This window comes from Osmerus eperlanus, chromosome 16 (genome assembly GCF_963692335.1).
Source record: "Osmerus eperlanus chromosome 16, fOsmEpe2.1, whole genome shotgun sequence".
Lineage (NCBI taxonomy): Eukaryota > Metazoa > Chordata > Actinopteri > Osmeriformes > Osmeridae > Osmerus > Osmerus eperlanus.
In genome coordinates, this window is record NC_085033.1 from 3,135,792 (window position 1) to 3,159,162 (window position 23,371).

At 44.6% G+C, this 23,371-nt stretch overlaps 1 protein-coding gene across 1 annotated transcript in view; it reads left to right on the top strand.

Annotated features, from left to right (window-relative positions):
- Positions 1-13,095: 13,095 nt before the first annotated feature.
- Positions 13,096-23,371, top strand: part of LOC134036510 (obscurin-like) — a 71,256-nt gene continuing 60,980 nt past the window's right edge. The window contains exons 1-12 of the mRNA XM_062481494.1: positions 13,096-13,303; positions 14,625-15,702; positions 17,693-17,962; positions 18,312-18,572; positions 18,659-18,964; positions 19,272-19,538; positions 19,797-19,903; positions 20,033-20,201; positions 20,789-21,064; positions 21,156-21,440; positions 21,946-22,221; positions 22,743-23,018. Coding sequence (XP_062337478.1) covers positions 14,634-15,702; positions 17,693-17,962; positions 18,312-18,572; positions 18,659-18,964; positions 19,272-19,538; positions 19,797-19,903; positions 20,033-20,201; positions 20,789-21,064; positions 21,156-21,440; positions 21,946-22,221; positions 22,743-23,018 — 3,562 coding nt within the window. The 5' untranslated portion in view covers positions 13,096-13,303; positions 14,625-14,633. The remainder of the gene's footprint in view (positions 13,304-14,624; positions 15,703-17,692; positions 17,963-18,311; positions 18,573-18,658; positions 18,965-19,271; positions 19,539-19,796; positions 19,904-20,032; positions 20,202-20,788; positions 21,065-21,155; positions 21,441-21,945; positions 22,222-22,742; positions 23,019-23,371) is intronic.

Sequence of the window (23,371 nt, forward strand, 5' to 3'; positions counted from 1 at the left end):
GGCCAGTGTCAAACTGTTTGGAAAAAAATGTACTACTACTATCATGAAATCCTGTCTGCCACGATAAAAAATAATGGAAGAGGCACTAGTAGGGTAATCAGTGTCCAACTGATTGTAAAATGGTGCTATACTGACCTTGAATCCCATCCTCACCTAGAAAAAAATGTTTTTAGGTGGGGGGAGCTAAATAACCGGAATGGTTAGGATAGGAAACAGGTGGGGTAGGGGTTAGGTTTTAGGCAAGAGAAGAAGAGAAAAAAGAAAATAGGAATGTGTGACCTATAGAGTCCACACCCACAGGGCAAGTGACACTGTTGCCCACAGGGCTAAGTCGAAATATCCCTCCCATCCCAAAGTAAAATGGGTAACCCGTTGACCTTAAAACGGGATTGTCAATAGACCTTACGACGTATCATCGTAGACTTAAGCTGGCTTCTTTTTTTGCAAATGACCCCAGAGATGCCAATTCGAGGACTCCTTTTTTGCCCCCTTCGTTTTAGGAACCCCCCTCCCATCTCCTTACCCCTCTTCTTTTGGATGTTTTGACCCTGGACAAGGAAACTTATTCCTCTTCATCCCCTATCTTTTTTCCTGATGGGAACAATGTCTCTGACCCTGAATGGGAGGCCCTTCAAAAGCTAAAAACGGACTCCTCTATTGTGATCAAGCCAGCGGACAAAGGATCGGCTGTTGTCATCATGGACAGGACACTATGTATGCCCCTTTGAGGAATCCCATATACCCAAGAACGGCAGTTCTTATCAAGGACATTCTCTCCGCAATGGTTTTGGAAGGTTTCCTCTCAAAGAAGCAGGTTCATTTCCTAACCAACAGCGACCCACCTCGACCAAGACAGCTTTACCTTCTACCAAAAATTCACAAGCCACAGACCTCCTGGCCGATCCCACGCCACATGCCACCCGGCAGACCAATTGTCTCTGACTGCGGAAGTGAAAGTTCCCAAGTAGCGGCTTTGTTGGACTATTATCTTAACCCCTTATCCAACAGACATCCCAGCTACATAAAGGATACTTATGACTTCCTTCTCAAAATCAGAGACCTCCAGGTCACTGACCGGGACTTGTTATTCACCATGGATGTGGAAAGTCTGTACACCAACATTGATACAGACAAAGGCATGTTAGCGGTTGAAAAGTGGTTCAGACGCTTCCCGGACCCCGCCAGACCTGATGGACATCTACTCGCCTTGTTACGTCTCAGCCTCACGAGAAATGACTTCATATTCAATGATGACTGGTTCTTACAAGTGAAGGGCACGGCCATGGGCAAGCGATTTGCACCTGCCTATGCCAACATATATATGGCCGATTGGGAGGAGACAATCTTTTCTACCAGCCCGAAACTACCGTCACAGTACTACCGATACCTGGATGACATATGGGGGGATCTGGCCTCACTCTCTGGAGGACCTCCAAGACTGGGTGTTGAGCCTGAACAACCACCATCCCTCTATCCGCCTCAAGGAGACAGTTAGTTCACGGTCGGTGGACTTTTTGGACGTCACTGTTTTTAAAGGATCGGACCTCGCCCAAACTGGCAGACTGGACACAAAAGTATTTCAAACCTACTGACACACACGCCCTTCTACATAGGACTAGTTTTCATCCCCAGCATACTTTTAAAGGGATAGTAAGTCTCAACTTAAATGTTTTAACAGACTATGCACTAGACCCGAGGATGAATGTGAGGCGACCACCACCCTTTTCCGGGCTCTAAAGAGAAGAGGTTACACAAGAACCTAACTGCGGAAAGCGGCTTCGGACCTATTGCCCCCTGGTAGACTTGGACACCAGGATTCTACACTGGGGAAGATTCCGATCATTTCCACCTTCTCTACATATACGGCACAACTACATAGGACTTTCAGATACCATTTTGAGGAAATGAAACCATACCTTCCTTCTATGGATGGTTTCAGGGTTATCTCGGCCTTCCGAAGAAACCCAAACCTACAAGACTTTCTAGTAAGGGCAAAACTCCCGACACAGAACCATCTGGTGAAGCCCCTTCCCCGGACACATTGTTTATTTTTTGGATTCCGAACCCAGAGTTACAAACTTCCGGTCTCAATCCCGAATTCCACTACAAACTGTGTTTACGTGGTCAGTTGCCATGTCTGCAAAAAGCTATATGTAGGTGAGACTGCTAACTCTGTGGGAGCCAGGTTGTCTGCTCATCGTTATGCTATCGATGTTGAGCAGCGGAGAACGGTTCTAGCCTGCCACTTCCAGGGGCATAGTAGCACCAACATGTGGATTAGAGTTTTGGCACATAACAGTGCCTGGTCCACGGAGGCTCGACGACAGGAAGAGAGAGCGTGGATTAAACGCCTGAACTCTATACATCCATGGGGACTGAATGAATATTACCTCCCGGGACCTCCTTCGGCTTGACACTTTACCCACCTTTCCTTACCCTAACCCTACCTGCCCTTAATCCTAACCCCACCTGTTCTTAACCCTAATCCCAACCCCACCTGCCCCTAACCCTACCCTCAACCCTAACTACCCCCAGGCTTAAACCTTATTATATTTATTATTAACCTCTTATATTCTCTGTTCCCAGTTCTGCTCAGACTTTCTGTTACCTTTTCGATAGTCTGTTTGCTGTTCATGTGTTTTGTATATACAAATACTTCTTTATACTTATAAATATATATATAATTAAAAAAAAAATGAAAATGTGAAATATGGGGGTAACACATGATGATGGCTGTGAAGTCTTTTGACCTCGGTCTACGGAAGGCTCCCACGACTCTGAACCCCCTTCCCTTTTCAATAAAACATCTGGCATACCTCAGATTTAGGAGCGTTTTGTAATTTTAGCAAATTGCGCTCTGAGTTTCTGGACCTATACCTTTATCTCACCTGTGGTCGAAAACCCTATAACTCAGATTTAGTACCTCCATCTATCCCAGCAGGGACTATCAGGTTTTGCCAACTGGGACCTTAATCCCCACCTGAACCCTAGGATGATTTGAATCCTAAACATAACAAACCAACCCCCCCCCCCCCCCTCGATTATTCCTCCCCTTTTAATAATATCAATTGGTATTGTATTATACATCGTTGGAAAGCCTGATTAGTCACCTTTACAACGAGGTACAACTTGTAGGGATTGTGCATTCGTGGAATGAGCAACACAAAAAAGCGCCCAAATCCCCTGCAATATTCTTCTGTTGGTATTCACTCTTGTTTTGAGCTGCTTGGTGGATTGGATGATTGCACTCTCCCACAGTAATAAGGAAAAAACAACACATTTAGGCTGCAAGGTGAACCACTAAAAGTCTTTTAGAAAATGATTCCCGCTCCACAGTCTGGCATCTACACAATCTTTAGCTCATAAAAAAAGAACGATTCGTGCTAAGCTACCAAAAAAAAGTTTGTCGCTGAAATTCCAGTCGATTATCGTTGGGTCTATGTTTTATGCAGAACTAGTTTCTTCAGAGCGTAATAGGATTTTGGTGGCACGGTTCGACATGTGATCGTTCTACACCAATAAGGTAGCTGCTTTTTGTCAACATGGATGGATGTTTGGCAAATAGAGGATGGGACCTTGCACGTAACAAATTCGGCCCCTGACAGTGTTTTGCATGTGATACACTGCGGCTGCAAAAGTGCGTGTGAGACAGGCAGATGTTCATGTTTCTCTGCAGGACTGTGTTGCACAGACTTATGTCGTTGTTGTAATTGTGCCAACACAAAAGAAACTGAGGAACTGGGATATAACTGTCCTGACACTGACAGTGAGGACTGAGAGTCCTTATTCTGTTTTGTACAGTTTTATATATCATATTTCATATTTTTCATTACGATTGTTTTTATGGTTGATCAGTGTTTTCATTTGTGGAAGAATGAATGAATGCTACAACAACGACATAAGTCTGTCTGTCTCTCTCCCCCCCCCCCCCCCAGGTTAATGTAATAGCCTAGTTTATTAACTAATGTAATATTGCACATATTTTCGTACTATTTCCCCTAAAGCAATAAGGTTAGGCTACTTAGAGACCTTCCACTCAAAGTATGTTCTAAATGGCATAAATGCTGCCAATTATTAATTGACGTATTCATAATTGACGTTGGTCAGTAGCCTATCGATTAAGGTACTCGAAAGCATGTACACTGTCTGCTTCATTTGAGTTTGATAGGCTAAGCAATCTGTAGCAAATAACAATAAACCCACTATTTATTAATTAAAACTACTTCTGCATAGTAATGCACCGAAAATACAAACGTAAGCAAAGGCAGCAATTGCTATCGAATCAACAGACATGTGCAATTTAGCTAGCAGGGGAATAATACAGATCACCAGTTAACTTAATTTAAATTAGCAAGAATATAGACTAATACAATAACAGGCTTAAATTAACTGACAAGTTAGCTATACGACTTCTCAAAGACGCACAATCTCAACTGCGTTGTGAAGCGCGTATCCATGCTATTCTCCGACATGCACTCTAACAATCACATAGACGTCCTAAAATTTTGTACAGCCCTATTTCTGATACCATGGCGGCAGAAATTTAGTCGTGGCGGGCCGCCACAGCAAAATAAACATAGGAAACACTAACGTGCAAGGTCCCATCCTCTATTTGACAACCATATCCATCCATGTTGACAAAAAGCAGCTACCTTATTGGTGTAGAAGGATCACGTGTCGAACCGTGCCACCAAAATCCTATTACGCTCTGAAGAAACTAGTTCTGCATAAAACATAGACGCATCGACAATCGACTGGAATTTCAGCGACAAACTTTTTTTTTGGTAGCTTAGCAGGACTCGTTCTTTTTTATGAGCTAAAGATTGTGTAGATGCCAGACTGTGGAGCGGGTTGAAACGATAACAGGGTTCACCTTATGGCCTAATTGGCCATTTTGACACTTTATTCATTTTACACTGTCAGGGACTTCAGTAGCATGTGGAAGATCCATACGCAGCCACAACAACTTGGCACCTCCTCCTCATGGGATCAGGTTGGGCGTGCTGTACGTGCCAGAGTGACCAAGGCAAATATGTTGGCTGACTTGCGACAAATCCTGGTTGGGGAATGGGATGCCATCCCACAGCAGTGTGTGACCAGGCTGGTGACCAGCATGAGGAGGAGGTGCCAAGCTGTTGTGGCCAGTGTTGCCAGGTCCGCGGTTTTCCCGCGGAATTAGGCTACTTTTGAAGTGTTGCCGCAGGTTGAATTGTTTGTCCACTGGTTCGGGTAGACCTATTTTGCATGCAAATAACATGAATATCTTTAAATAAAGATCCATATTTTAAATGAAATTATTTATACCCAAATTCTACCAAACTGACTCCAGACCAGCACTTACACACAGCGATTCTGTAGGGTTTTAAGTGAGGGGTATGTGCGTTAACACATGGTGACATTTTGTTTGAGTGCATGCTGCAGAGGTTGAGTTTTGTGTGAGAATGTGGTGACTAAGGGGATGATTATCTTTTGTGGGTCTGTAGTGATATCTAGGGTGGGCGTTGTCTGTTTCTGTACTGGTTGTGCATGGAGGGGCCATGGGGGTAAAGCTAGTATTGTAGATGGGGTTGAGATTAGATTTAGGAGTGGGAGGGAGGGTGGCGTTAAAATGAGAGTGAAGTCCAGGTATAGGGTTGGGAGAGGGATTAAAGGTGGAGGCAGTGAAAGGGACAATGTTGGATTTAGGGTTGGGAAGGAGAGTAGGGTTAAAGGGAGGGTTAGGGTTTATTTATTTTTAATTTTTTAACAAAGGGTCTCGATAGGAGCAGCCACCTCCCGTGGTACCCAACTAGAGGGGTCTGTAAAAGGTACGTGAGGAAAGTGGCTTTCATACTTAAAATGATCCAGTAATTTTAATCTCCTGTGATAGATGTGGAGGTCCCTGCGGTCTGGCTGCTTCGGAGTAGGAATAAAACTGAGTCCTAGCTCCAATACCTTTCTCTCCACATCGCTGAATCTATAAGACCTGGAGAGGTTCATAATATTGGAAGCGGGAGTTGTCTTCATTCTTCTCGCTCTAGGAGTTTAAATGGCCTAGCCATAGTTAAAAAAATATTCTCGGCGGTTTCAGCTGTCCAGTGGACTGGATCACGTGCCAACACATGGAATTGGCGTTTCTCCAAGACGAGTAAGTATTGACATTTTTCCCTTGGGTGTAAGTCTGAGAAATCCTGTCGCCGCGCAAATCGGTAAACCGATAAGCAAGGGTCAGAGTGAGTGCATGGGCATCTACCAGGGTCACGGAATTCAACACAAAGAGACAGGGGCTAGGCCCCTCCAGGAACCCGTAGGGGAACCCAGGCCGGGTGTCCAGTCACTCAATCTCAACCACAAATGTATAATGTTAGAGAGGCAAGACACAAGGTTGACTCTCAGGGCAGATTCAAGATATACATTGTTTATTTTACAATCACCCCTCCATATCGACCTCCATCACCCCTCCACATCGACCTCCATACAATTTCATCCTTCAATGAGAGACAGAAGCAAGAAAAACAAATATATAAAAACATTATGGATATTTGACTTTTCCTGACCCTTCAATATTCAAAGAATCCCCAGATTGTGAAGTCGGTAACAGCACTACTTAATAGTTGAATGGTCTCCCTTCTGTGCGCAATTGTTTAGATATCCCCCTATCAAACTCCTCCACTTTACTGAAATAGTACAGACAATAATGACTTCTAGGTAAGTGTTATGTGCATGCACGTTACGTGTGCCCTGCATGTCTTGTGTTCTGTTTTGTGTTGTTCTGTCTCCTCCTACTGTCTCATTCTCCTACTTCACAGATGTGTATACCTGGGTCCAATCAGTCATCAGTTCATTGCCACACCTGTTCCAGATCTCCCATCTTCCGTTCCCCTTTAAAATGTACTTTGTCTCTGTGTGTTTGGGGGAGAGGGCTGGTTTTTGTGTTGAACTGTGGCAGAGCTCTGTTATAGTTTGTACTGTTTTCTTGACTGATCTTTGTCTGTTTTTTATGTACATGTCTTTACCGTTTACTTTAGTTCAAGGTAGTGATGGGGAAACAAAGCTTTCCATTTGTCGAAGCGTTTGATACATCTTCTCCATAGGGACATCTGCTGGTCAAATTATGGTATGGCGACTGTATCGAGCGATGGAAGGAATCAAGTGGCGTCAAGTCCTCGAGACATCAGTCTCACAATCGTCATTGACAACTTGATAAAGGTTATGTGACAAATGTGTCGATGTGTAAGTGTCAAAAATGTTATCATATATTTTGTTGCATTATAAACAACGTAACGTCTTCGCTATTTTAGATTCATAATATTTCTGTTTCGGTTCTTATAGCAATATTCACACAAGAAGTTAGCTTCAGTATAGCCTTGTGGTAAGACCTCTGCTTACCAGACAAGTCTTGCGAGTTCGAATCTTGGTGACCTCGTTTTAGAGGAAGTATATTCTAAATAAATAAATTATTTGATAATGTAGACTAGTGGCTCAGGTTTTGGAACATGCTGTTGCAACTGGGAAAGGGATGGACACATTTGAAGGCAGGAAAAACTAGATGTAGCAGCCTATGTGCTTGTGTAAACAATACAAGGTATTGATTACAGAACTGGTCAATTGGGGATGGTTCAAAGATTTTTATTCAGGAAAAGTATTTTTTCCACAGTGCTAGAACTCAAACAACTTCTTTTCTTACTAACAATCTCACCAGCCTTTGAAAACACTCTCACAAGGTACTGATGTGGCTGGCATGTGTAAATAAATCATACACAGTTGGAACAAATTGGGATATACCGTTTGTCTCGTGGCCCAGTATGCCAATGGATCCTCCACTGTAGCGTCTGCCACAGCACTCTGGACATTACGTGTTGCACCTGCCGGGAACCACGAAAAGGAAATGTTGCATTTAGTGCACGCGAAGCACTGTCAAATTGTCAGCTTTCTCAAATGATCCTCAACAATGTTTTGTAACCAACGCGGCTGTCCAGTAGCTCCCAAAGGTTGTCCGTGTCCTGTCCAGCCATCGATGTCCCTGGCCTCTCCTCTGGTGGGACTGACTGACAAAACAAAGATCAGATTAATGGTGTGGTCCCCAAGGGGGAGAATTCTTCAGGACATGCATTTAAATAATACAATTAAAGGATCAGACAATGACAATATGATACAAAGGGAAACGTATTACCTGTGTGGTTGCAGAGGAACGTTGAGTGTACTTTGAGCATTCCGCTGTGATCCTTTTTTACTGCTTCTTGTGCATTGGACTGATTGCCAAAGGCTAAGGTCTTGAATCGTGGGTCCAGCACCATAGCCATGGCCAGGACCCTAACGTTTTCCACACTGCACTTGGCCTTCATTTGATGAAGGTTTTGTCCCAACAGTAAGGCAGTTGGGTTGCCCATATTGGCACACTTTGAAGCAACCTTGTGCTGCAGCATTCTGAGGATTGGGATGACACTTCTCTTCAGAGAGCTCTACGGTTGCATGGTTAAAAGGTCCAAGGATTTCCAGGCACTCGGATACGGGATGTCAGTTGTTAAACTGCCCAGGGCTGCTCCCACTGCCAGGCGATGCTCATACATTCTTTTCAGCATTTGGAAAGTGCTGTTCCATCTCGTTTCCACCTCCTGGACCAACTTGTGTGGGAATCCCCAGCTGGCCTTGTGTCACTGAGAGTCTCTCTTTGGCATTGGTGCTGGACTTGAAGAACGCCACAATCCTCCTGGTTCGTGTGCGGATGTCCTGTATCTCAGGGGTGACCTCCAGTGCCTTCTTCACCACCAGGTTGAGGGTGTGGGCAAAACAAGGCACATGGCGCATTTCCAGTAGCTTTGCACATAAAATCATGTTGGAAGCATTGTCAGTAATGAGGCAATGAACTTTGTCCTTTAGGCCCCATTCTCCAAGAAGAACATTCTTGACCTCCTTTATGTGCTCGGCTGTGTGCGTTTGCGGGAACTTGGTCACCCCCAAGAGCACGGTGGAGAGCTTGAAATCAGCATCAATGAAATGGCATGTGACGGCAAGGAAGGCATCCATGTTCATGGAGGCCACCATGGTCTTCAGTGCCTGTCTGGTGGGCAGGATGTAGGTAGGAACAAGTTTATGTACAAATCCTTTAAATCCCTCGTACAGGGACCGGACAGCCCCGATCAGGGAATCCGGTACTCCGTACTCCCGGCGCACCCCCTCCATGAGCCCCCGAGGGACACGGTTGAACGCCTTTTCCAAATCCACAAAACATGTGTAGACTGGTGGGGCGAACTCCCATGCACCCTTTAGGACCCTGCCGAGGGTGTAGAGCTGGTCCACAGTTCCACCGCCAGGACGAAAACCACGAGGCTTTGAAGCCAGCCAGATACTGGACATGCCATGGGCCTGCAGGGGAGGCCCATCTTCTTCTTCACCATCTTCCTCCAACTGGTCTTCTTGAGGACCCAAGGGTGTTGTAGCTCTTACAGCTATGTTGTGCAGCATTGCAGGTACTGCAATAACTGCACAACATTTAGATGGGTGGAAAAGAAGACCTCCAGCCGACTTGTGGAGACATCGGAATCATCTTCCATCTGCCAAGAGTCCTCTCAACGATACTCCTGGCCACACGGTGAGCATCGTTGTATTTCTCATCGGCCTCGTTGAGGGGGTTAGCGACAGGAGTAAAAAGGTATGGCCTCAATGGATACCCCCGGCTCCCGAGAAGCAGCCATCCATCCCTGGAAGCTTGTGCCTCCTGGCCAACAGAGGAATTAGAAAAAAACTAAAGAGTCATGGCTGCTGCCAGGCCATCTTGCCACAAGATCTGTGATGAGCCCCTGATGGTCACAGACAACCTGGCAATTGATGGCAGCATAGCCTTTCCTGCGAAAGAAAACATGGCCCTCATTGGAAGGGGTGAGAATGGGAATGAGGGTGCCATCAATTACCCCAATGGGGGATGTTATGTTTGACAAAAAAAAAAGTCCTGCACCGCAGACTTGACCCCTCTTGTTGTGGGGAATTGGATGTGGCGAAGTAATGCTGATGTTACAGCCTGCACGGATCTCGATACTGAGGCCTTGGAGAGCCCATGTCCATCGCCAAGAACCTCCAAAAAACTGCCAGTGGCATAAAAACGTAGCGCTGCCAGTAGCTGAGTTGCAAGGGTGAGTGCGTAGGACCTCCTTGTTGGCCTCTGCAGGTCTGCCTCAACCAGGTTCAGGAGCATCAGGATGTCAGTCCTTCTGAGCCGGTATTTATATAGAATGGCAGAGTCCTCAAGGATGTCCAGTGGACTCATAGTCGTCCTCACAAAGGCATTGAGCCTTACCAGCCTACTTCTGGGCCGCCATCGCTCTCTCTCAATCGTATTATCTGCTGTATTGCAGCCATGTTCGCTTGAGAAGTAGGCTAGACCTCTCCTTTATATACCGTGAGAATGTAATGGACGGGTCTGTATGTCAATTAAACTGATTAGAGTCATCTGACACATCTAACACTCATAATGAGTATAATTGATCAACCATCAATTAAAGTAGAGTTGATTATTCATGTTGGAAACAATGGTTCCATGTTGAAGACAAATCTATAGGATTCCTATACTTACTACTTGATTGAGCAACAAGGTAAAAAACCATGCATATAAATGGTATCACACATGCCATGCAGCTAGCAGCCTAAATAATACAATGTACTGTGACCTCTGACCTACACTAGTGTCACTAACGTATGGCTAAGCAGGCATAAGCAAACAGCATTATGACCGTTTATCCATGATACAAGCAACATCATTCATAGATATATATTTCTCTCCTGGACATGACCATGGGTTAGGTTCTCATGAGCTTAAAGGCAGGGTAGGCAATGTTGTTGAGAAGCACTTTTTTTCATATTTGCTGAAAGTAACTTCACGTCTTGATAGCAACCAATATATGTAAAGGTTTGATGATAATATGAAATCATTCTGACATCTGTGGGTGTCGCAGTACTGTAATAAACACCACCAATCATTAAGGGGTACCCTGACTATTGATTGGACGGGCTACCTGTCTACCTACCTGCGCGCACTCTGCCCCTCCACTCAATGCTCGTTACTGTAATTTTGTGGGAGTGGCTTTGAAGGGAGTAGGTGGGATATTTTGGTATGAATCGTGTCAAAAAGAAGCTAAAATAGCTAGCTTCGCAACTTGCCTACCCTGCCTTTAATATAGCAGGGTATAAATCAAACATTGTTTATTACATTCAGAGCATTCCAAACAGTATAAAAGTAATAAAGCAATCATTCTTTAATTGTTGTTAACTGATCAGTGGTTAAGGACAGACCTCTTCATAAGCCACGCCCAAAGTCTATGTGATTTTCCCTATGCCCCATTACTCCAAAATGCCTGAAAATTGGTATACATGCCTTATTCCTCATGGTGAACAAAAGTCTCAAGGACCCATAACGTCAGACTAGTACAGTCCAAATATGGGACAACCTTCAAAACTCTTCTCCTCATGAACCATAGATCCAATCGACTTAAATAGATGTGTAGGATGCATGTCTTTTAAGAAGTAATGTAGCAAAAATTAATACAATACAATATGGCTGAAGCAGGCGTATATGTAAATGTCCACATTGCCTCAATGTCTGTGTCAATAATACAAATGTCCTTTAGACTGATGATTTTTCACATCCAGTGTGTTTCAAGATGGCATCACTCTGAAGTCCCATGCACAATTTCACCTTGATATGTCCAAATATGACTGAATTACAGCTGCTTTAGCTTGGCCCAAGCTTGCCACAGGAGAAACGGCTTATTTATTTATACAGTAATTGAAAACAGCAATTATAGCTCACTGGGATAAGATGGTGTCCTGTGAAGTGCAAGGTCATAGGTTCAATGCCTGCCACAGCCATCGAGCCTGTCATGACACTGGTTTTCTGTTTAGTGAAACAGGAAGTCAGTAGCTGTCTTGCTGTATAGCCGTAAAGGTATTTTTTTATTCTGAGGCAGAATAGGCACTTACTACACAAGAAGAACTAGAATTGGCTCTTTTTTAACTTGTGCTTTGTAGATAAGATCTTGCTTCATCTAGCCAGCGCATCGGATTTCTTGCATTGTGTGTAGAAATCCTACATTTGTTGTAGATATGTAGAATACATGTCTTTCAAAGCAATATTTAGCAAAATGCATACAATACAAAACTGCAACAATCCCACCAATGGGATTATGGTGATTCTCAAGCTGACCCTGGACATGGATGAGCCAGTCAAGACCAGAAGTCAGGAAGCCAAATTGCTCCTGGCAACAGTCAGCCAGTACTGTAAGGATTACCCTGTGCTAGAATTTCAGGGGTTTAAATAGGAGACCTGGGGGCCTGCTGCTGTCACTCAGAGGAAGGAGGGGAAAGCCCATGCTCAAGAAATAATATGAACTGCCTAGACAAAGAGTTGGTTGCATTTTACTCTCAGTACCATACAGATAATCACAGATGACAGTAGCCTACCTCACCTACTGCAGAGCAAGTCCTTGCTTTATGGATGCCTACTGCTCTGTTAACTGTTAATGTGAGTGGTGCTAATGGACCCCAAATGCCATGACCTTGGATTGTGATAGGAAAGACCTTGGCAGAATTCTTGAAATAGTTCTGTAGTCTACAATCGTATAGCGAAATGAAAGGGTGTGTGTGAGTTTCTTTTGTCGTGTCTAATTTGATCCCTTTGCCACACAAAGTTACACATCCATGTCACTTTCCCAATGTAATGTAGTGACCTATATAACGGCTATTTATGTTGTACTTTATTAAAATATATAAAAGATTTAAAGTTTTACAAGATAAACTTTTCTGCACAATTTGCATTCAAGTACCTTAAACCAAACTGAGCGGTGTTGATGACACAATTTAAAATTAACCTTCCTCCAGACCAATTATACGATAATAAGTTCTGAGGAATAGTTTGATATGGCTTGTTGACAACAAGAGCAAGACCACATAGACAGTTAGTATTTGTTATCAGTAATAAAAGGAGGAGCAATGTTTGTCGGACCATTTTACCACCACCCAGGCTATCTCTTCAGTAATTGACAAGTCTATTTTGGAAAGGAGGCTGCACCGAAAGAGGAACGTCAGCTATTTGGCATCATGAGGTACCAAAGAAGAAAAAAGAAATAAGCGTAGTCAACCACCCACCGCAGGAGACTGGGGGGATGTTACGTTTTCCTGGATATACAATAATTTAGGAAAATATAACCACTCTTAGGGTCATTTTGTTGAAATACAACTCTCTTTTGGATTATATTTTCGACAATTAAACCACTGAAGTTTTCGTCCATATGTGTCAACGTTTGATTTACCAGAGAGTGGCTCACGACTCAAGGTGAGGAAAACACATTTGGATCATCTTTGTGGAACACCCCCAAAAAGTAGCCTATTTGGCTACATTGATTAATTTAGATGTCAGCGTGGACCGAGATTATAATAAACCGCTGATTTCTGAAATACAAATGGACAATCAATATGTAATTTGCATACTTAAGTGTATTAACAGACAAATGTTGCATTTCTATAACTTCTAGAGGTGCATATAGTTATTATTAACTATTTGAAGAAAACAATGACATACTACCCTATTTCCCCATGAATTATTAGGCAATAATAAATATTCAACATTGTTTTGGTAAAGCTCTAAAGTAAATTATTATTAATTATATTATCAGAAGCATAAGTAAAAGCATTACCCTCTGTGGGTGCCCTGTCAAACAGCTGAAATCTCTTTGCTTCTACAAATGGCAATGAACAGAGACGGGGTCTGACAGCTGAGGTTATTTTTGGAACATGCAGCTCATGGGAATGAGGTGACAAAGATGGCAAATGTCACCCTTTGAAAGGCACATAACTGTTCTATGTAACTTTGTTAAATCGAAATGTCAACAAATCTTACACTGAAATCACTTGTTCTATTGACTTTCCTACCCCAAGAAGAAGAGCCCAGATAATTCTGTGGGGTGTAGGGCAGGTCAGAGCCTGGACCCAAATAGTTACAGGAAGTCTGCTGGATGGAGGCCTGCTTCCTACTTTAGATATCTTATATTGGTTGTGCACTATTTTATGCAGGCAGCCGACCTCATAACCAAACGAGTACAGTTAAGGAGGACTGAAACTGTACAGTAGTGACTGTTAGCAGCCTAACAAGTATGTTGTGTTCATAATAATCTTATGAAGTAAACTATGTATCTGTCACGCAAACTGTCTATAATTTTCTTTATTTTGACTCTCCCTATATTTAAGATATACATTCAGGTTATTTGCATAACGAAAAAGGTATAGGATACATTTAGATCTGTTTTACCTTTCTGTGGATGTACTGTAAAGTACCATTTTTGATTGTTTTCAATAAATGTTTTCTAATGAAGGAAAGCACGTCCCTTAACAAACTTGTACAGCAGCCATTTGAATTTGCAATTGGCAGAGCAGAAAAAAACTATCTCAATTTAATTTAATCTAAAGTGGGAATAGGGTGAGCCATCAACTGAGTACCATATCAGTACCCCCACCTAAACTTTTCTGCATTAATAATGTTGTTACTTATGAGGCAGCATACATATACTTATATTTTCCTCAGGTAACATGCTCTTAATGGACAAATACCTCAATGGAGATCAAACCTAATGTTCCAGATACCTTTCTTTCAATTACAGGAACCAATAATGGACCAGAACCTATTTGGAGGCGCCCCAAGGTTTCTAACCCGGCCCAAGGCCTTCTCAGTGTGTGTGGGAAAGGATGCCACACTGAGCTGCACCATTGTTGGTAACCCAACTCCCCTCATCACCTGGGAGAAGGAGAAGCTGCGGATCACATCTGGAGGTCGCTTCAAGACAGTGGACGATGGCGATGTGTACCGTCTGACCATCTACGACCTAACTCTGGAGGACAGCGGCCACTATATGTGCCGGGCCAAAAACAGTGTCGGGGAGGCCTACGCTGCAGTCACCCTTAAAGTAGACCTGCCAACCAAGATGATAGAGCGAGCCCCTGTTTTCATGGTCAAACCCAAGTCGGCACGCGTGGGACTTGGGGGGGATGTCATTTTCCACTGCCGGGTGGCAGCCTACCCTGAGCCTAACTTCGACTGGGAGAAGGATGGGCGCTACGTGGGAGAGTCCAACCGCATCAAGGTGACTTCCGACAGCGATAGCAGCTCCCTGAGGATCCAGAGTGTCCGCAGCCTGGACAGCGGGACCTACACCTGCCGAGCCAAGAACTCTGTGGGGCGCTCGCACGCCCCCGCCGCCTTGGTGGTGGACCTCCAGGACTCCCGGCACCTGGGCGTGGACAAGAACACCTCCCTCCTCTCCCACCTGCAGAAACGCAAGGAGGAGATCTCCATCTACCGCAATGTCGAGAGCAGCTCTTCCTACAACTCCACCTCGTCCTCCACCTCCGCCAAGATCACAGACGACCTGGAGCAGGCCCAGCGGGCGTCTGCGCTGGCCATGCTGCCCAAGGGTGTGTTCACCCGCACCTGCACGGTGACGGAGGGCAAGCATGCCAAGCTCAGCTGCTTCGTGACGGGCCACCCCAAGCCCCACATCATCTGGAGGAAGGATGGCTCCAACATCAGCGAAGGCCGCAGGCACGTCATGTATGAGGACCAGGCCGAGAACTTCATCCTCAAAATCCTGTACTGCAAGCAGGGTGACAACGGCCTGTACACTTGCAACGCCTCCAACATGGCCGGACAGACTTACAGCGCCGTGTTGGTCATCGTCAAAGGTAAGCTTGTTACTTTATGTCTGTTTTGAGGTTAAAATGTAAGTCCTTTTGATGCTGGTGTTTCATGAGTCTGACAGATTTTCTGGAACCGTTCCCGAGTAATATGAGGATCTTTGTTTCAGTATTGTGCGATTTGATACATTTAATAAATGTTTCCATGATGCATAATATTTCCACGAGGTGAACTTTTGTCATGTACGTTGATGAACTGTATCTCTTATAAATAGCTCAGATGTCTGAACAGTGTATGTCTGCATAGCTGTGGTCTGTCATTCTCTGAAAGAAAAGGTCCCATAGGGCAGAGCTTATGTACAGTACTTCCTAGGGTATCACAGCAAACTTGAGAATTAACAGCACTTTTGTCTGACTAGTCATTATCTGTTATACAGTAAAACCAGAAGTGTACACACCACTAACCTCACCTGAACAATGTTATACCCTCCCCCTGGTATAGACTTTGCGCAACTAGATGGAATGCTGGCAGCAATATGAAGGGGCGAGTGTAGTGTTGCGTCTATTTTCTGCTGGTGATGAGTAGTTCACAGTTGCTGGGATGGCCACTGGCCCACCGTAGCCCTCAGGCGCCACAGCTAGAGTCACTTTCCATGAGCCACTCACGATTGGCCCGGGGCCTGAAACATGGAGTTGTCAATGGCGGTTGTTAATTTCCTTCTCAGTTTGACAGTGTGCAGCACAGTGCCTTTCAGTGGACCTTATTATTGGTGCCGCACGTAAACGAACACCTGCGTGTCTGCTTTGTTGTTAGTTTTTCAGGATTATGGAGGCTGTCGCGGGGGCGGGGACTGTACCCCTCTGCCCTTTATGTTTCTGGGTTCCTATTAACGCCAGATCATTTGCTAACCCTCAGTTCAAGGTAAAGGTCATAATAGAAACCCATGCCATTTAACCCCCCCCCCCCTTCCCAACCCCCAGCCAGACCTTTCAAACACAGCTTCTGAGTGGAGGTGAGGTTTTTGTAATGAAGCTCATCCAGGGTGTTAGGGAATATGATTCACCCTGTGTCCCTCAACCCCTGTCCACCATAAACAGCTTCCTAAGAAGACGTTGCAAATCAGCAATGCTTATTTTAAATCAACGGAAAATACAGTGATTATTTTGAGGATGACTGATGTCTTCTTTGAGAGTGTCAACAGAAGAATATGTGTACAGTTAATACTTTGGAAATTGATCACTAGGTCAGATTCAGACTCATTATAGTGTGGCATGCTGAAATATGCTATTCTTAATGATCCCAAAATGTCTCTTCATGAATATGCAATTTTTTTTATTTATGTGAATACCCTAAAGGATTTATAGCAGCTGGTTAACATGCCATGTCTCATGTTTAGTGTGCTGACATTTTTTTTAAGAGAACCTGACAACTTGGATTGCTATTTATCAATGTTTAAGGATATGGGGGAATATGATTCACCCTGTGTCCCTCAACCCCTGTCCACCATAAACAGCTTCCTAAGAAGACGTTGCAAATCAGCAATGCTTATTTTTAATCAACAGGAAATACAGTGATTATTTTGAGGATGACTGATGTCTTCTTTGAGAGTGTCAACAGAAGAATATGTGTACAGTTAATACTTTGGAAATTGATCACTAGGTCAGATTCAGAATCATTATAGTGTGGCATGCTTAAATATGCTATTCTTAATGATCCCAAAACGGCTCTTCAGGAATATGCTTCTTTTTTTATGTGAATACCCTAAACGATTTATAGCAGCTGGTTAGCATGCCATGTCTCATGTTTAGTGTGCTGACATTTTTTTAAAGAGAACCTGACAACTTGGATTGGTATTTATCAATGTTTAAGGATGAACATGTGTTTCATGATGAGAGTTTTATCAGAAATGGATCTGCAGAACAGAGAATGAATGGACCCCATGACCACAATTGGCCACGTTTTGCATAGGCCAACTCGTACATGGGTCACAGCGGTCACAAACCTCATTGGCATGTTTTCCGTCTTCCCTGATACCAGAGCCTAAGGTCCCTTTCCGGAGGAAGCTGCAGGATGTGGAAGTGCAGGAGAAGGAGACAGCCACCTTGATGTGTGAGGTGCCCGTCTCGGCCACGCAGGCCAACTGGTTCATGGAGGAGACGCGCCTGGAGCAGAACACCAAGTATCGTATGGAGGAGGAGGGGACCTTGCGCCGCCTCACCATCAGGAACGTCACCACCAATGACGACGCTGTCTACATCTGCGAGATGAACGAGGGCAGTCGCACCGTGGCCGAGCTCACCGTGCTGGGTAGGGGAGATGGACCTTCTGTCCTCGTCGTCTCAGGGGCCGCAGGGCCTTATGTGAAGGCTGGATGAAATACCAAGTCGAAACTATCATTCAATAGTTTTATTAAGATTGGACAGATAGAACCTTATTGTTCCCAGAGTGGAAACCACATCCTTATAGCAGCATTGAACAGGAATAACAGTGAACACACGAGTGTAAAAAAAAAAGCTAGTTTTGAACAAAAAGAGTCATTTCTAAATAAGTGCAATTCATTCTATTTATTAAAAAAAGAATTATCTCAATATTTAGCGAGTTTGTGTTCTGCTGGAGTGTTGCCGCTCTTCAGTGACCCCTCTGCTCGACGCTTCAGGCAACATCACCAAGAAACTTCCCAGGAGAACGGTGGTTCCTGTCAGCGACACAGTCATCTTCTGTGTGGAGCTGGAACATCCCTGCCCGGACTCCTACTGGACGCGCAACGGCGAGCGTCTGAAGCAGGACTTCCGAGTGTCCATCGGCTGCAGTCTCCGACAGTACACCCTCACCATCCGAGACTGCCAGGCCGACGACTCCGGAGAGGTGGCCTTCGTGGCTGGAGACTGCAAGACGTCTACGCGGTTTTCTGTCACTGGTGAGTGACAGGACACACACGGAGCACATACACACAGTGTACTTTGATATGTACCATTTTCTCACATTCAACCCTTTCATCTCCAGCTGCAAGAAAGCATCCTCCAGACCCCCCCATTGACGTGGTGGTGCGAAACAAGACGAGCTCGTCCATCACCCTGCAGTGGTCCCCCCCGGACAGCGACAGGCCTGTGCCCATCAGCGGCTACATCGTGGAAAAGAGGAAGGTGGGGGCTCAGACCTGGCAGAGGTGCAACGGCTCAGAGCTCCTCACCCAAACAGAGATCACCATCTCAAACTTCTCAGAGGAGGCCAGCTTCCAGTTCCGTATCAGTGCTGTCAACAGCTATGGTCAAAGTTCCTGTCTGGAGGTGTCTGGAAGTTTCTACCTCGGTAAGCCACCTGCTTGACCCCTGACCCCTTCCTGATCACATGGTCGCATTTGAGGTGCTCAGAATATGAACAGAATTTCACGATTACTAAGTTTAGTATAAATCTTTGAGAAAACAATGAGATTGTTTGATCAGCAAGCAGACTTTTCATTGTGTCATCGTGATGTTGACTCTCCTGATGATGTCCCTGATGGGTAAGCTCTGTGGTAGATCATTTGACCGCAGATCAAAAAGTCACTGGCTCAAGGTATCTGCTAAATGAAACCCTGACATGTCTCAATGTTCCATGTTGCGTTTTCCCCTCCCAGAGCCCACGGCGGAGTTGAAGTCCGCACTGGTGAACAGCACGGTCATCTACGGCGAGGAGGGCTCCCTGTCCGTGGAGCTGACCGCCGTCTGCTCAGGATTCTGGTCCCTGAACGGACGCCTCCTGCGCAGTGGCGCCGACTACCTCATCACCCGCTCCAAGAACACGCACACGCTACTCATACGCAACGTCCTGTTGGAGATGGATCGGGCAGAGGTCAAGTTTGTGGGTGGTGGCTCTGAGAGCAGCTGTGTACTGACTGTGAAGAGTAAGTGCTAGAGAACAGGCCTGGACATAAACAACGTCCCAAATATACTCTCTGACACTTTAATAACCATCAGCGGTGTGCTGCAACCATAGCTCCTTTATTGTTCTGCTGGTGGCCAACTCCTGGTAGCTAATGTAAGACTTCAGGTAGCTAATGTAAGACTCTTAGTAGCTATGGTAAGATGTCAGGTAGCTAATGTAAGACTTCTGGTAGCTAATGTAAGACTCCTAGGAGCTAATGTAAGACTGCTTTTTCTAGTGCCATCTGTGAGGTTCACCAGTAGACCAGACCAGGTGGAGGTGGTGACCTGCAGTGCTCAGTCATCCGCTGAGCTGACCACAGAAGTGTCTGATTACGACGTCAAGGTGTGTGTTGGACTGCATTATTCAAATAGCTAATGATTCCCATAATCCTTGTCTTTCCTGTTTGTATGATAATATTCCCCAGCAATCACATTATTCAGCGGTTCATTCATGTATCCATGCTGTGTGAAGGTGGTCTGGATGATGAACGGACGAGAGTTAAAGATTGGCAAGAAGTATGAGTATGTCATCACAAACCGCAAGAGGATCCTGATTGTCCACAATGTCACTGAGGAGGATGTGGGCATCTATGAATGTGTGCTGGATAATGATAGGATATCCTTGCAGCTCGCGCTTAAAGGTAAAACCACAAAAACATTCTGTTGTCCCATGCTTGGTGCTGTCTTGTCCCTAACATCCTTAAACAGCCTGGAAACTAAACCAAACTAGCTTTGGTACTCTCACTACCAAATATTTAAAATGTTCAATAACATTGAGTTACATTTTGGTGATTATGTTTGAATCAGTGTCCAGTGGGGTTGGCCCCTCAGGCCTGTAGCTGACCCTGGGTGACAAGTGCAACCTCTAGCCTACATATGCAGGGTATAGTGTTGTGAGTTGCTGTCACATGTGGACCTCAGGAACAGGACGTGCTCTGACAGATGCCAGCAGGTGCTTGTGAGCCAGCAGACCTGTGAAAGGGCTCTCTGTCAACATGTAATAACATCCACTAGTGACTAGTTGTGCCACCCCCCCCCCCCACACACACACACACACACACTGGGCACCCACACAAACACATAAATACACACACACACAAATATCACAAGATTGGAAAAATATCAAAAAATTGGAATAACTTTGAATGAAATTGAGGAGTCATTAAATGAATGGAATGAATAGATAATTAATGTATCAACCCCTTGTTATTGTGTGTTTGTGTGCCAGATGAGCCAGCCAAGTTCCTGAACAAGCCTCGGGGCCCCATGGCTGTGGCCCCCGTCCTGACAGGAGATCTGGAGCTGAGCTGTGAGGTGTCTTCTGCCAGCAGTGTGGTGGTCTGGAGGAAGGATGGGACGCAGATTGCCGAGGACCAAAGGACCACCATCATCTCCAGAGGGACGGATAGGAGGCTGATCATCAAGAAGGCCAAGAAGAGCGACGAGGGACACTACTCCTGTGAGACACAGGCAGACAAAGTTACATTCCAGGTCAAGATAAAAGGTAATTCAGACCAAACTTCGTAAATATATACTATAAATACACAGAGGTTGTATTTCTTGATAAGAGTTGTTTGTGTGATTTTTCATCTCAGAAACGCAAGACGAACAGGCTGCCTTCTCCAACAAGGAGTCTGTCCAGAAGGAGGTGAAAGCCTCCATATCCCAGAAAGCTACTCTGAGCTGTGAGGTGTCTGATACCAAGACAGAGGTGAAATGGTACAAGGATGGCAAGCTGCTGACCTCCAGTAAGACAGTCTGCATGGAGACAAAGGGCAAGAGTCGTCAGCTGGTGATAGAAAAGGTGGAGAAGAAGGATGCAGGAGAGTACACCTGTGAAGCTGGAACAGAGAAGCTCAACTTCAAATTACAGGTGGCAGGTAGGAAATCATTTTCTTCTCACGGTTTTTAATGGAAAGTTTGTACATTTTACAGTTCTTGGTTATGTACAGCTTAGAATTGTATAATTTCGATTAGACCGTTAAAAGGATTTCCATGACAGAATTTTGGCCTTAGTGATTTGGTAGTTTATTACCATAAAATGCTGTCCATATATTGTGTCTGTTATGCTTTGGTGATTTATAATAATGTATAAAATTATCTGGTGTTTTAATTTGTTTATGCCTGACTTCCTCTGTACAAAGACCGCTTAGAGCAGGTATTTGTGGATTGTTGGTGTGTCATTATTGTGAATCTGGTGTTTTGGTTTTCTCTTATGCTGTTGCTGTTAATAGTCTGGATTTAAGTGGGTGATGAATAATTTACTCAGACTGTGGTCTTGTGGTTGTCCACTCAGTTAATAAGTCATACGCCCAGTCTTGTCCCTGCTTTTCATGTTGATTTATGTGGTTGATAACTCATGCTCCTTCATGACTCTCCTCTCAGAAGCCCAGGCTGCCTTCTCCAACAAGGAGTCTGTCCAGAAGGAGGTGAAAGCCTCCATCTCCCAGAAAGCTACTCTGAGCTGTGAGGTGTCTGATACCAAGACAGAGGTGAAATGGTACAAGGATGGCAAGCTGCTGACCTCCAGTAAGACAATCTGCATGGAGACAAAGGGCAAGAGTCGTCAGCTGGTGATAGAAAAGGTGGAGAAGAAGGATGCAGGAGAGTACACCTGTGAAGCTGGAACAGAGAAGCTCAACTTCAAATTACAGGTGGCAGGTAGGAAGGAAACTGTGCCAGCTTACATTAGCTTCTTGTGGATTGTCTGACTTGAGGCTCAATGGTTTGGCCTACAGTTGGCCTCATATGAGCTCTTTCTGTCTGTTACTATACAGAAATGTTGTAGCTTCTAATCCATGAACAACACATGGTGCACTCTGAGTAATTTTGGAGGCTAAAACTTTCCTTGGTTGTAATGAAATAAGATCAGTAAATATGGATGGCATTTGTCAATAGATTTTGAATCATGTAGGTACACAGTTATTATGAAGCAATATTTGAGGTAACATTCTGTGTCAGTAAACGGACGTTTCACCTGGACCTGATGGTGATCTCCTTGGGCTACAGTTTATATGTTTGTTTCTGTCAAGTCTCAGTACACTTTATGTTGAGTCTGTCTGTTTTACCTTGTTTTTACTTTTACTGTGTGAGGTTTATTGTTCAACTTTGGCAAACTGTGTTGTCTTCTTACTGTAAATTGTTTCTGAAACCATGGTACCCCTCCACGACTCTCCTCTCAGAAGCCCAGGCTGCCTTCTCCAACAAGGAGTCTGTCCAGAAGGAGGTGAAAGCCTCCATCTCCCAGAAAGCTACTCTGAGCTGTGAGGTGTCTGATACCAAGACAGAGGTGAAATGGTACAAGGATGGGAAGCTGCTGACCTCCAGTAAGACAATCTGCATGGAGACAAAGGGCAAGAGTCGTCAGCTGGTGATAGAAAAGGTGGAGAAGAAGGATGCAGGAGAGTACACCTGTGAAGCTGGAACAGAGAAGCTCAACTTCAAATTACAGGTGGCAGGTAGGAAGGAAACTGTGCCAGCTTACATTAGCTTCTTGTGGATTGTCTGACTTGAGGCTCAATGGTTTGGCCTACAGTTGGCCTCATATGAGCTCTTTCTGTCTGTTACTATACAGAAATGTTGTAGCTTCTAATCCATGAACAACACATGGTGCACTCTGAGTAATTTTGGAGGCTAAAACTTTCCTTGGTTGTAATGAAATAAGATCAGTAGATATGGATGGCATTTGTCAATAGATTTTGAATCATGTAGGTACACAGTTATTATGAAGCAATATTTGAGGTAACATTCTGTGTCAGTAAACGGACGTTTCACCTGGACCTGATGGTGATCTCCTTGGGCTACAGTTTAT